The sequence below is a fragment of the Octodon degus genome, unplaced genomic scaffold (assembly GCF_000260255.1).
Source record: "Octodon degus isolate 3935 unplaced genomic scaffold, OctDeg1.0 scaffold00087, whole genome shotgun sequence".
Classification (NCBI taxonomy): Eukaryota; Metazoa; Chordata; class Mammalia; order Rodentia; family Octodontidae; genus Octodon; species Octodon degus.
The window spans coordinates 7,662,934-7,677,558 of NW_004524663.1; the positions used below are offsets into that span (position 1 = coordinate 7,662,934).

At 43.5% G+C, this 14,625-nt stretch overlaps 1 protein-coding gene across 5 annotated transcripts in view; it reads left to right on the forward strand.

The window, feature by feature from the left end:
* Smarca2 (SWI/SNF related, matrix associated, actin dependent regulator of chromatin, subfamily a, member 2) overlaps positions 1-13,735 on the forward strand; it is a 189,710-nt gene extending 175,975 nt beyond the window's left edge. For 4 of the 5 annotated variants that reach the window (XM_023721884.1, XM_023721882.1, XM_023721881.1 and 1 more), the window contains 4 exons: positions 5,416-5,521; positions 5,929-6,030; positions 9,413-9,551; positions 13,512-13,732. In XM_023721884.1, the coding sequence (XP_023577652.1) occupies positions 5,416-5,521; positions 5,929-6,030; positions 9,413-9,551; positions 13,512-13,717 (553 nt within the window). In that variant the 3' untranslated portion in view covers positions 13,718-13,732. Of the gene's footprint in view, positions 1-5,415; positions 5,522-5,928; positions 6,031-9,412; positions 9,552-13,511 lie in introns of all 5 variants that reach the window. The other variant, XM_023721879.1, reaches the window with a different exon arrangement.
* Positions 13,736-14,625: the final 890 nt, after the last annotated feature.

Sequence of the window (14,625 nt, forward strand, 5' to 3'; positions counted from 1 at the left end):
AAAAAAAAAAAAAAAGGTGCCAATTGGTGAAAGCATGACTAGTAAATACAAGCTGGCCATAGGAATCTTAGTCATTATTCCTCTGGAGGAAAATGAGATTTTTGATTTGGAACAGGTAGCCTAATAGTAAATGTTGAAATCTATTTTGTGGATAACACAGTTCTAACTAACATCAATTATAAATCTTTTTATTGAGTAAGAGTACATTATTGGGTTTTATGCTTTGGCATATTTGCTCTTGTTTTTGTTTTAAACCTTTTATGACACTGGGGATCAAGCCCAGGGCATTCCTGCCCAGGCCCAGTCTTGCCATCCCCCACCCACAGCCTCCCAGAATGGTGGAGTTGTAGATGTGCACCCCCCACACCCAGCTTCCTCTTATCCTTATTTTATGTCTATTTAAAAACTTTGAAGTTGTACTACGCTTAAAATTTTATGAGTATTTTGGGGTTTTATCATGTCCTAACGAGTATTTTTTTTACATTCTTTAAAAGCACAACAACTTTACAATCTCTAGCAGGCCATCACTTGTCCTTTCCCTGTTAAACATTTCAGCTGCTTTGAATTTCAGTAACCCTAATGAACATTTTCAGGTATGTATCTTTATATGAATTTCAGCCCAGGACACAAAACTTAAAATTGTGTAACAGGGTGTGACTGTATCCAGGATACAGGCCCAGGCTTGGTGCTCTCTGGCAGAGCCCGCAGACCCTTTAGCTCTGAGATTTGTTGGTCTTCACCTTGCACGAGCCCGATGCATCCTTGTTCTTAATAACTGAAGAACGTGGTGTGTCTCCATCTTGTTGATCCTTAGGCTGGAGTGATTGTGACAGCTTCCAGTTCCACTCGGGAAAACAAATCTGCTCTCATCCTGCTGTGTTTTGCTCTTGTTTCTTAGATGCTGTGGGAGCCTGGAAGGTCACAGTCCATGTTTGTTAGGAATTTCCAATCAATGCTTAGGGAGACAGATGAGGCAGCTCAACGGTCTATACAGGGTTCTGACAGCGCCTGTATTTTCTTGGCTGCTCCTGTGTCTGGGCTTCTCTGGGCACCAGGCATGCCTCTGTGGTGATAAGGCAGTTTTTCAGTAGCACATGTTACATAGGACAGGAGCATTTCACTGTGGGGTGGACCTCTTAGGGCTTTTTTTTTTTTTTTAATGTATTTAATACAGGGTCTACAGGGTCTCACTACACAGATCGGACTCATAGCGATCCTCTTGTTTTTAGCCTCCCAAGTGCTACGATTACAAGTGCCCTCACCACACCGGCTCAACTGCCATCTCAGTGCACCTGCCCCGGGGGTGGGGTCAGCACAGGAGGCGGGACCAGCCCAGCACATCCCGGATGGAACCCCTGCCCCTGGGGCCCCTGGGTCTGCCTAAGCAGGTGCTGTAATCTGCTGAGCTATCTGGCTAGTCCCAGACCTCATTTTTAAAGTTTTCTTCCCAAGTGATTTCCTGTGTGATTCCTTTAGAACCCTACTAATTTTCCTATAAAACCCTTTCCAGCCATAGTTAGTATTCTGTTTATTTATTTTTATTTTTATTTTTGTGGAACCGGGGATTGAACTCAGGCCCTTGCACTTGCCAGGGAAGCGCTTATTCTACTGAGACATCTTGCTGACCCAAATCTTATTTTATTTTTTTAGTATTCTAAATCACGTCATCACTTTCTTACAGAATTAAGATAGCCAAGTTTTTTAACCTACATTAGTTGTTGTAAATAAGATCTCTTGAGGCTGGTGAGATGGCTCAGTGGTCTGGAGCACCTACTTAGAACAAGCTTGGCAAAGCACAGGGACCACAGTTCAATCCCCCAGCACCACATGCCAGCCAGCCCCGCTCCCTGGTGGGCTGAGCTGGCCACACACACACACACACACACACACACACAAATAAAAAAAAAAAAAAAAAAAGATCTCTTTTTCAGAAAAAGCTATATGGAGTTGTCAACCAATTAGCAGGTAACAAAAGCAAAAACCACAAAACAGGAAAAAGCACTTCGCCCAGGATCAATCTTTTTGCTTCAAACTTTTGGAGGAAAATTTCATATAAAGATAATATTTTAAGAGGCTGTGTTTCTTAGCTAGATCATCCTTAATATGCCTGCAGCTATGCCTGAACTGTAATCCATGGTAAAGCTGATGTTTGTGTACAATGTATAATCTGTGCCGTTTCTATGTTAGAGTCATGGTAAGATAAATGTGAAAATACTGCCTTTTGGTTTGTGGCGGTAATGGGGAAAAATTAGTTTCTAGGTGAAGCATTGCAAATTAAATCTTGGTTGCAAGAGTGTGTCTGAGCATGGGCGTTCATTGTGCATGCAGGTTTGCAAACCACCCTTTCTAAGTATTGTGTCACTCTCTCGTTGGATCCATGTGACACCAAGGCCATATCCTTATGCCATTCACCTCTGTGTGAGGAGGTGCTTGCCCACTGGTACCTGGCAGCTCAGTTCATTGTAGTCAGTTAAATTGTATTGCAGGTTGGCTCTTCCCCCACCTGGTCTCTGCATAAGCAGAGTCGCACTTTTTCGTCTGAGGTAGATAATTGTACAAATGGATCTGAAGTCTAAGCCTTCTGCATACTAAGAAAGGGTGTCTTGTTTTTGTTGTGGGAAGCAGTGCATTTTGACTTAGCATTTTATACTTAGGCCTTGAATTGTACAAAATGACATAATGGAAAATACCTTTAGATAGGATAAACATTTCAACAAAATCAGATTGCCTGCTACAGAGCGTCATACAATTAGAATTACTCCATTGTTCTGGACTTAAAAAAGTATTTTGGCACCGAAGAAAAAGTGTTGAAAAGGTACATTTAAAAGCCTATGTGCAGCTCAAGTTCAAGAAAGGAATCCCAAGAATTCAAAATGCTATGGAGTGGCTTCGCTTTGGTCATTTTAATGTGTTGTTTTGGGGGGAAACAAGTTCCTCAGCAAGTGACTCTCCACCTCAGTGCATTCTGCAGATTATATGAAAGTGGCATGGTGCCCAGAACCCCAGACTTTGTCCGTCCAAGCTGCCAGTCAAACCACTGGTACGGCAGGAGCAGGAGAGGTCATGGAAAGCATTTGCACTCTTTGGGAGGAGTCAGAAAACATCTGTGGAAGAATGAGGTTCTGAGCAGTGAGGAACTGAGAGCAAAGAGTGGTATGTTTAGGAGGATTTCTTCTTTTTATGGCAAAGGGATTCTTGATCCTAGGTAGATCATGAAGTATTTGAAAAAGGCAGAAACATAAAGCGCCTTTCAGCCCTGGGATGGGTGGTGGGTCAGAAAGGGAGGAACAGGATGGTCCGAGGGTGTCCACAGAGGAGACACAGGAACAGTAGACAAGGTTGTTTGTAGCACAGACTGGAGGAGGGATATACCCAGGAGGACTGCGACAGACAGACTGAGCTACTGAGTGATGGTGGAAGCTGCACACTGGGAAGACACCATCCTGAACAGCTTGGGGTCACCCTTTTGTCTATGTCCTTTGGAAGGAGAATAGAAAGTGGCTAAGACCATCAAGTCCTGTGAGGTTCTATTTTTAGAACACAATAAATTTGTTTCTCATTTTACAGCATCAGTGCCCAGTCTGACAACATGAAGTTCTCCCCTTTATGAGCACAGAAAGCTCTAAACTTACCTTCTTCTGGGGTTTAGGATTTCTCGGTCCTGACTCAGGAGGCGGCCGAGCATGGCTGCCTGGGGCATCGTGTGCTCCCGTCCCCATTTTAGCACACTCCCGCTCCCTGTCCCTTATTACACCAGAAGCATAGTGAGATGCACACCAAAGCAGAGATGTGTTTGTAATCTGTCAATAGAAAAATGACACCCTCTGTTGGCAATGGAGGAAATGACACTGTGAAGATGTCACTGAAGGCCAGGTGTTAGCCGTGATTACAGAAAGGTCTCGCTTTTGAATTGATCCTAGGTTATAAAGAATGCTAATGTTTAAGAAGCCACTCATTGTATCTACAAATCCTTCTCATTGCCTTTTGTATAGCCCTTTTCAAACAGGTATAATGTTTGCCTTTATAACTCTTAGGAGGGGTACAAGAATATGCCAGAAATCATGGCCCCATGCTAAAGGTGGTAGTAAATAAGCTGGTTTTCATTGTGACATCAGTTCTGCAAGTACAAGTGCATTTCGCAGCCTGCAGGGAGGAGGTGGAGCAGGGTGGTTGCAAGGGTGAGGGGACACCTCGCCACAATAAACGAAAGATGAATTCATCTAGTCCCAGACCCCTTGTGTTTGTCCCTCGTTTTAGTATTCATAAGGCCCATATATGCATTAGAAAAATGAAACAGTGACCCAGAGTAGCATAGTCTCTCCCATCCCTTTGACAGAGCATTTTCGGTTAATTTATGCAGACTCCTTTGCACTTCAGCTTTTTCCCCACTGGTTGCTAGGCAACCATTTGAGTTACTGCGCATGCCTTTTTTATGATAACTGTCATTATGATTATTTTTTAATTATACAACTGAGACCATGGATTAAAACAGCATATTGTCACTCATGCTTTGCCACTGTTCCTCACGTTCCCAAGCACTCCTGGAATCACCTTCTGAAATTTACATGGCAGTGATTTATGATTTTTTTTTTTTTTTTGGCATTGCTGGCTTTACAAAGAAGGTAGAGATGGCATCTTAAGAGGAGCCAGATTTTTGTGAAAAATGACTATAGCATATATCACAAGCTGTTATTGATCTGGGTCGGCCAAATCAGATATTAGGATCTTGAACCTAAATTATGTCTTTGTTCCTTTAACCACATCTGCTTCCAATATTAAGGGATGTGAAAGCTTATATTGCTTGGCAGCCTATTTTTCAAAATTACAAAGTGCTAAGCCTCTGTACCCGTTAACCTGCTTTTACATAAACCCACCGTGCATCTGGGGCAATGACACAGCACTGACACTAGAAACATGAGGCACCTAGACTCAAGGCTGTGTTCCATTTTGCCCAAAGTGCTCCACACACAGATAAGTGCAGGCAGCCAGATAAAGGGTTTCCTGGAGCAAGTGATAAAGCCGTGTGTGGCTCATGGGGTGTGCGGTACTCTAAGACCAAAGAGATAGTAACCGGCAGCATACAGAAGGTTTTCATTTTGAACTTCCAGAGTATAATCGGAGATACTTCTAAATATAAAATGAATTTGAAGACAAAGAGGAATGAAAATAATGGTTGTGTGTATTTTTAACCAACTGTGTTATTCATTTAAAATGCATTTTTTTTTTTGTTAAATAGGATATTTTAAATAGCACAATGAGAGATTTGCTATAAAAGAAAGTCACAGAGTAATTCTCATCTGTGGCAGGAACAGGGGCTAATTGTGTTTTAATATGATTAGAAGTTAGCCGTGGCGAAACCTTCACTGAAGAGTGCTTGATCTGCTTTGTTTCTGTTTGTTTCACCCATTTCTACAGTTCAGGGCGGCAGCTCAGTGAGGTCTTCATTCAGTTACCGTCCAGGAAAGAGTTACCAGAATACTATGAATTAATTAGGAAGCCAGTGGACTTCAAAAAGATAAAGGTAGATATTGGATTCACTAACTTTATTCTTCTGGTAAATAAAGAAGTATTGAGTGCATGGAGGTGGGCAGAGGTGGGAGTCGCCAGAGGCATCTGGTCTACCACTGGCACACACAGGGCTTGCCACCATAAAGGCAGGGCTGACTTTACGCATTTGTGTGTTGCATAACCATTATACTCAGAGTTTTTGTATGATTCCCTTTGCCTGTTTTGTTTAAGTCCAAGGATCCCTAAGTGAAGGGACACTGGTGGGAGTGGTTTGCCCTGAGTGGCATTCTTTGGGTTGAACAGTGCCATACCCTGGCAGGGCTGTAGGCTGTGAAGACAAAGAAAAGATCAGGCTTTCGCAAGTACTGATTATTGCATTTTCCTCTTCCTTCCCTCTGTTCTATCCACAATTTCTATCAGGAAAGAATCCGTAATCATAAGTACCGGAGCCTGGGCGACCTGGAGAAAGATGTCATGCTTCTGTGTCACAATGCTCAGACATTCAACTTGGAGGGATCCCAGGTGCGTCTCTACTTGTCTGTAAAGTCTCTACCCTTCAACATGCCTGTTTTTTCAAACAAAGCATTTCGATTTTACTGTGAGACATAGCTACTTTACCCTAGCAAAGGAAAAATGAAAAAAAAAAAAAAGAACAGAAAAGAAAAGAAAAAAAGGTTGCATTCTTTGCTACCTGTGTGAGGAAATCAAGGCTTTGGCACTTACAAAGTACTGTTGTGCGGCAGCTGGGCTGGCTCCTGCCCCCATTTCCTTTCAAGGTTTGTCTCTAATTGCAGGAGGAATTCAGGTGAATCATGTAAGGTAATCCATTCTGAAGCTGCCATGCCATTTTTTGCTTTTGGAAAAATCCTACATTTAATTATGTTTGCCTTGATTTTTCTCATTGTAACTTTGCATCAGCAGGTGAAAGTGCTGTGATTTAAAACAAAGCATATGAGAAAAAACTGCCTGTAATTGCTTTTAAAAATCTTTATTGGTCCAATTGCAATTCATTTTGCATTCCCTTCTCCATAGTTAGCATGTCTAATAGTATGTAAGTGACACCAACAGTATTAAAATAACAAGAGGAACAATAGTTTCATTTCGGTTACTCACCTCTTTTGTTTGAAATCATCTTCTCCTACCTGTAGTTTGACCTAATGCTCTCGTAGCCAGTGAAGAAGAAAGAATCAAGTGGTCAGTATGTCTGCCAAACAATGCGGTCTCAAGCCACTATTAAATTCCTAAGCTTCTATTCTGATCTGAATCTTTTGCCCGAGTGTCAATTCCATCCATCAAATTAAAGAACATTGGATCCTCCAGACATGTCCTCTGCAGACTTTGCCCTTCCAGGTTAATAGCTGTTACTAGTACTGTTAACCCAAACAATGTTGAGAAAAAGCCTTCCACTTTAGCAACCATCTAGCAAATGGTGCAATGATAGCCAAGCCAGAGCGAGTGACTGGGAGAATCAGAAAATCTTTCTATATATGATCATTTTAGTCTCTGGATAGATTTTTGTGTTCCTTAGATCAAAATGGCATTATTAATTATGATATGCATCCAATCTCTTTCTGGCCCCACAACTCCTCTGTCTACACTCTGTCTCAGAGCTGCAATGAGGGGACAACCAGCCCTTGGTTAGTTTCACTCCCAGTCTGTCCTAGACTCTAGATTACCTTCCTACTCTGTCCATTTCCTGCTGGCTAGCTTCAGGGTTTCCCAAATGCACTCCAGTGGGAGCTTGATCTCTGCAGAGTGCCGGCTCCAGCCACCCTCTAGCCTCACTCTCTAGCCTCTTCCTGGATCCTCCCAACCTAAACAGCTGATGGCCCCATCACGCAGGTCCCGCAGCAGCCGCCTCTGGCGTGTATTCCTTTGAGCTTTGAGATCCTCAGCAGCTTCTGTCATCTTGACCAGACAGTAAGGTCTTGCGTAGCTGAGTACAGTATCATGCGGGAGGTGACCTGGTGCCATCCCAGGTATATCTTCTTTATTCTTACCTTCCCACTTCCTTCTTCCTGCCCCTCCTGTGGTCCTTCTCACTTTTAAGAGCCATCAACACTGATCCTCCCACAGTGTGCTCTCTGCGAGGGTCCATTTTCCCACTGCCCTCAAGACTTAAGGGAAAAAGAAAATGCACACCCATCTTTACCATAAAGCAAAATAGTCCTACAAATCAAGAGCTGTTCTTTTTGCCTTAATTTTTTTTACTAGTTTTATAAAAAGGCAACATAAATTTTAAGCATACAGTTCCAGTGGTGTTAATTTTGTGTACATTGTTATGCAACAGATCACTAAGACTTTTTTTTTAATGTATTTAGTACAAGGTCTAGAGGGTCTCACTACATAGATTAGACTCGTAGTGATTCTCCTGTTTTCAGCCTCCCAAGCACTAGGATTACAGGAGTGTGCCACCACGCCCAGTCTCAGTTGCCCTGTAAGCGCGCCCTGGTAGCGGGGTGGCACCGCACGCTACGGGTTGAAGTCCAGCCACTTTGTCTGCTGAGCTATCTGTCCAGCCCTGACTTTTTCATTTTGCAGAACTGATGCTTTGTACCTAAAGCAACTCTCCTCTCCCCCACCCCAGCTGCCATCCACCATGCTGCTTTGTTTCTATTAACTCAACTGTGTACTTCATCCCTCACAAGTGGATTCACTCAGAATCTTTCAGTGATAGCTTATTGTTTCACTTTGTGTAATGTCCTCAGGGCTTATTTCACTTGCAGCTTGTGACAGTATTTCCTTCCTATTCAGGGCTGAATAATATTTCATTTGTATACACACCACATTGTATTTAGCTATTTATCTATCTGGAGATAATTTGGATTGCTAGCACTTGCTTGTTAGGAATAATGCTTTTATGACCTTAGTTACACAGATATACCTTCAAGGCCTTGCTGTAAATTACTTTAGATACATAGCCAAAAGTAGGATTGCTGGATCAGATAGCAGCTCTGCTTTTAAGGGAAAATTTATTTGTTAACTTTGTTGATAACTGATAGCTGCCCCCCAGGACTGTGCTCAGGTATGGTGTGTGTGAACTAAAAATGGGGCGATACCTAGATGTGTGTTGGCTGCCACTGGTGAGCTCAGTAATAGGGAATAACACATAAAGGGGTTCTTTGCCATAGTTTTACTGTAATACTTACCAGCACTTTTTTTCAATGCTGGGGAATGAACTCAGAGCTTTTTTTTTTTTTTTTTTTTGGTCTATATTTTAGGGAAGGGTCTACAGGGTATTCAGGATTTCACTACTAGATCAGACTTGTAGTGATTCTCCTGTTTACAGCCTCCCAAGTGCTGGAATTACAGGTGCACGCCACCATGCCCAGTCTCAATTGCCTCTCATTGCACCTTGGGGGCTGGGCCAGCATGGCAGGCCGGGGATTGAACTCCGGGCCCCTGTGCCTACTTGCAGGTGCTTTAATCTGCTGAGCTATTTGGCCAGCCCTGAGTTTTTGCACTAAGCTATGGCATAGCTCTTTTTATTTTGAGACAGGGTCTTGCTAAATCGTACAGGTTGTGCTCCAAATTAAAATCCTCCTGCCTTATCTTCCCAGAGTGTTGGGCTTATAAGAGTACGTGCACTGCCATGCACAGCTGAAAGGTAGCTTTTAAAATACTCTTTCTGTTGTTAAAGAGATGGATATTTTATTGCCCTATCACACCCCAAGTGTGTGCACGTGCATGTGCACACACACACACACTGAAATGACCTCATCTGGACTTGCTCCTGTAGGAATTTACGTGCCTGTATTTGCGTTGTTCTTCATGCAAGCATAGGCGCTCATGGTGATGTTTCTAATATCATCCCTGTAAAATAAAGCAAGTGCACTGCATAAGGAAGAGCACGTTGTGCCCTTCAGGCCCTCAGCTCTTACCCGTTGCCACTTTGACCATTCAGATCTACGAAGACTCCATCGTCTTACAGTCGGTGTTTAAGAGTGCGCGGCAGAAAATTGCCAAAGAAGAAGAAAGTGAGGAGGAAAGCAATGAGGAAGAGAAAAAGGAAGAGGAAGAGGAAGAGGAGTCTGAGTCTGAGGGTGAGTCCAGACCTCTGGCTCCTGCACCTCCTCCGAGGTGATGCTCAGGAGCTAATGCAGAGGACTCCTGAGGGACAGATCTGGCTTTAAGCTGAAAGTCTACCTTGTCGCCCATGGGACACCTCAGGCTGTGTCCTCCGTTCCCTCAGCTATAGAACTGAGCTAAGCATGTAAGGGGCTGGGCTCCCTTTGAATGTACTTTTTTTTTTTTTTTCTTTTTGCAGTACTGGGGATTGAACTCAGGACCCTGTGCTTGCCAGGCAAGCACTTGTTCTACTGAGCTATCTCCCCTCCCTGGCCCTTCCTTTGAATGTTCTAATATGCACAATTAGTATAAGCAGCTCCTTTCTACCAGGACCCAAACCTCCACCTTCTTTCCAAGGTCCTGCAGGATGTTGGCATGGTGAATGCAAGGCCACACTTTGGCAACTGTTTTTTCTTTGTAAACAAGGTCTTGCTATATAGCTAGTTCAGTCTGCCCTTGAACTCACTATGTAGCATAAGCTGGTGTCCAACTCCACAGTGATCCTCCTCCTGCCTCAGTCTCCCTTGTGTCAGGATTACAGACATGCACCACCATGCCCAGCTTGGCAGTTATCTTCTTTTCTTGGTACCAGGAATCAAACTCATAGGGACACTGGGCTAGATCAATTATTTTTCTTTTCTTCATACAGGGTCTTGCTATGCAGTTCACACTCATAGTGATCCTCCTGTCTCAGCCTCCTCAGTGCTGGGATTACAGGTGGGCACCACCATGCCCAGTTTTCAGGCCAGCATGGCATGCAGTACTGGGGAGTGAACTCTGGTCCTTGAGTTTGCCAGGCAAGCACTTAGACTGCTGAGCTGTCTCCCCAGCACTGGCACTTTCTAAAAACAGAATTAGAATAGTGTGGTCCATTTTATTCACCCTAGCACGATTAGTTTTTGTTTTTGGTGAGAGGTTATTCATCTTGATTGTTAAAATTTTGCTATTTTGTTCACAATGCAGTTTTCACATTTTTTTTCAGATATTGCTTTACAAAGCTATTTGGTGAACCCCTAAATTCTGCCCTCATGGCGATAACCTTACTGTTTCAGGAAAGGTTGCCTTCAGAAGCCTAATTTGTTTCCACTCCCCAGCATCCCACTAGTCACAATACATATTAACAACAGGGCAGACAGACCTTAAACATGAAAGATTATAAGTCGTATAATATAAACAACTTATAATTCCATTGCCTAGTATAGCATTGTGTTTTGCAAAGTTGCCTTCTAGATTTCATTCGTATATATAATTTATAGCATAATTTTTCTGTACATGAACATTTTTAAAGCAAGCAATGTTTCTGAACAAGATGTACTCGCATTCCTTAATGAATGCACACAATGCATTGTATTCTTTGCACCAGCTTTCACCCCATCTTTGGAGCCTTTGTGTAATTCGTTACTGCGGCTACAAGAAATGACCACAAACTTAATGGCTTAATACTACACAAGTTTATCACCTTGTACTTCCATAGGTCACAGGTCCAGCTTGCTTCTTGTGACATTGAAGCAGGGTGGCAGCAGGCTGGGAGGCAAGGGCAAGCACGTTGCCTCACTCATTCTGGTTGTCAGCACAATTCAGTTCCTGTGCTAGTGTGCTTTATGTCATTACCTTGAGTCACCTGGAAAATGCCTTTTGCTATGTCAGGTAACAAGTTTGGGGGGTTGGAACTAGCATTCTGTCTACCTTGCTTGGTGAGCAGAGCTGTATGGGGTGCAGTGTAGCTCCTTCAGTAGCTGGTCGGAGGTCTCAGCCTGATGGTTGATTAGCCTGCTTGCCTACTGCAGCCTGGCAGGTAGGATTTCTGGAGGTCCAAATCCATTGGCATACAAGGGTGACAGCTTTAGAGGGTCCCACATTCTATTCTTCATAATATATATTTTCACACCTGTATGGATTTATATACTCTCATATCCAGAACAGGTCAACCTGCATAGAGGTAGACACCACTTTTTCTTTTCAAGCTGTTTAAAAATACTCAGTATACCTGATTACTGGCATCAAATTTTTCTTTCTTTTGAACTCAGGCCCTTGTGCTTGCCAGGGAAGCACTTATTCTACTCAGACATCTCCTCAGCCTGGCATCAGATTTTTATAGCCTGACTCCCTCCAAATAAATATCCATCTGTGGCTACTACTTAGAGCACATTACATGGCAGACATCTGGGAATAATGGGTAGAAACCTGGACTAGGAATTCTGTACATTTTCCCTGCTTATGATGGGAGAAGCACATAAAACTACATTTTTATCGCACAGACCCCCACATGAAATCCATCTGATACTGTGTGCTCTCTGAAGTTCCTGCTGGAGCTATGCCTTGCTCCGTCCCAGCATACGTGTCCAAGCGTCTTGAGCTACATCAAACTGGTAGTCTAGGAAGCTGGCTGGAGTGAGAGGACCCCCCTTCTCAATGAGCTTCCCTTCAAGCACCAGAAGTGCCCTTTATGGGTGCCTGTCCCAGAACAAGGCCACCGAGCGGCTTTTCTTTGTTCCTAAGATCCACACCTACATTTGTGCTGTCCATTTGAACATTTGTCTCCTCATCATGGCCCTGTCAGAGTGGAATTGAGCCTCTTTCTGAAGGTTCCTTTGGAAGAGCACAGTAGGAAAGAGGCCATGGGCTGTGACCACTCTGCCTCGCCTCCGTTCTGTCAGGATGAGTGAACAAGCAGGTATAGGGCAACTTTGCCTTGGCAGAAAAGCTGGAAAAGTCAGCGGCCATCCTCGGGGACTGTTCAAATGCATTGTGGTGCACCTCATGGTGGAGATGTTTTGAGCACTAGTAAGAATTAGGCAGGAGCATGTGAGCTGGTGCACAGCAGCATCCCACGTGTGATAAAAAGCGAGGGGTGGAACATGGGCATGGGTGAGCATCCCTTTGTAATAACTATGCAAAACATGCAAATGTATGTGCGCGTTCTTTATAGAGCCTATAAACTTATACACAGAAAAATGGATATATTTGCAGAGACAAATGTAGGCGAAAAGGAAGCTTCAAAGGCAGTTTTACTTGCCATTTTGTGCCTTTGCCATTAAACACGTTCAACTATTTCAATTTATTTTGTTTATTAATACTGGGTTTTGAACTGAAGGCCTTTACACTGAGCTATGCGCCCCATTTTTTCTTTATTTAATTTCAGACAGGGTTTCATTACATTACCCAAGCTGATTTCAAACTTGACTTTTATCTATTTATTTTTTATTTTTGTACTGGGGATTGAACTCAGGACCTAGCGCTTGCCAGGCAGGTGTGCTTATGCTGCTGAGCTATCTCCTCGGCCCTTGAGCTCAAACTTGGATCCTGCTTCTTTAGCCTTCTGGAGTGCTGGAATTATAGGCCAGTATCACCCTCCCTGACTTTGAGATTTATTTTTAAGCCATCTAAGCCAATGGTGGTGAGACTTCTAGATACCAAGTGCTCAAACTGAAACCCAAAACCCACATATCACAACATGCCAACATTGCAGTTAAACCTGAATAGTCAGGGCTCAGCTGCTGGTGCCAGGATAGGGACTTGGCTCGATGCCACCAGGAGGGCTCCGTGTGCCCTCTGGAGCACACATGCCATCAGTTCGCTAGAACTGCTCTAGAGTTACCTAAGCAGTACAATCATGGGTCCTTTCATATTTTTTAATGCAAAATCCCTATCAAATAAATGCATACCCCATTCACACACTGTACTTACTACCTGTCAGCCATGAGGAGAGGGAACAGGGACTCGGAATCAGGAAGATCTCTTTTCCTTTTCCTTTTGCTGCCTGTTGCATGTGACTCTGTATCATCTTCTGGGCAGAGAACAATTTGCCAGTGAAACAGGGCACTGCCTCGCCAGACAATGAGGAGAGGCACACTGGGTGCTTTGGCTTGTCGGCGGTAGACTTTCCTTGTACAAGATGGCCCTGAAAGTCCTCACTGTGTCTGTTTCTATTGTAGCAAAATCTGTTAAGGTGAAAATCAAGCTCAATAAGAGAGAAGAGAAAGGCCGGGACAAAGGAAAAGGCAAGAAAAGGCCAAATCGAGGGAAAGCAAAGCCAGTGGTGAGCGACTTTGACAGTGACGAAGAGCAGGATGAAAACGTGAGTGTTGAGTTGTGTCCCATCTGTGTCTTCTTTTCCCACCCAGCACTGAAGACGGAATGAGTGTGAGAGATTTGAATGTGAAAGGTGTGCGCAGAGCTCCCTGGTTTAGGACTGTGGTGGCAAACCCATGGGGCTTGTGCCATGGCAAGTTTGTATCACTGAACGCTTGGAAAATTTTGCCATCACTGGTTAGAATGAAGAACGTGGAGCTTTGTGTACTGCTTTTTAGATAGTCTTTAAAAATGAAAAGCTGCTAAGTTTTCCTTCCCTTTTTAAAAATCTCCCCATGCATTGACTTGCTGCAAATAGTTTTCTTCATGGCCAGTTAATATTTCACAGCCAGCATAGAAAGGAAGAATAAAAACATTGTGGTGTTACAGTCTGGAGCATGTGTGGCTACCTGAAAGGCCATACAGTGCAATACCTGTGTTGTTTTTAATATTTGGAAAATTCAAGGGGTGGGTATGTATGTATGTATGTATGTATGTATGTATGTATGTATGTATTTATTTATTTGGCGGAACTGGGGATTGAACTCGGGCTCTTGTGCTTGCCAGGGAAGTGCTTATTCCACTGAGCCATCTCCCTGGCCCCACAAGGGGTATTTATTAAACTAGGCCCTAAAATAGGTACCTTCCTGTGTAGTACAGACTTAATGCTTCTGTTCGTATTGTGGGGTAGGTGTCTGCACTATGTAATAGCTTAACACAGAAACTGGTTCTATACTTGCATGCTTTGCTCCAAGCCACAGAGCCAGTGCATACCCAGGGCTGCAGGCAGGCTTTCTCCAGTACCTTACATTTCATTCACTTCCTAGAAGAGCTTGAGGTCCTGCCAAGCACCCTCCACACACTTTTCTTCCTGGAAAGTATGCATTTTACTCTATATGCTAATTTGCTCTTCTTTTAACACCTTGTTGCTCTGGTCTGGTTGGAAAATTTCAGCTTTACTTTTGCACCCCAGCCTAC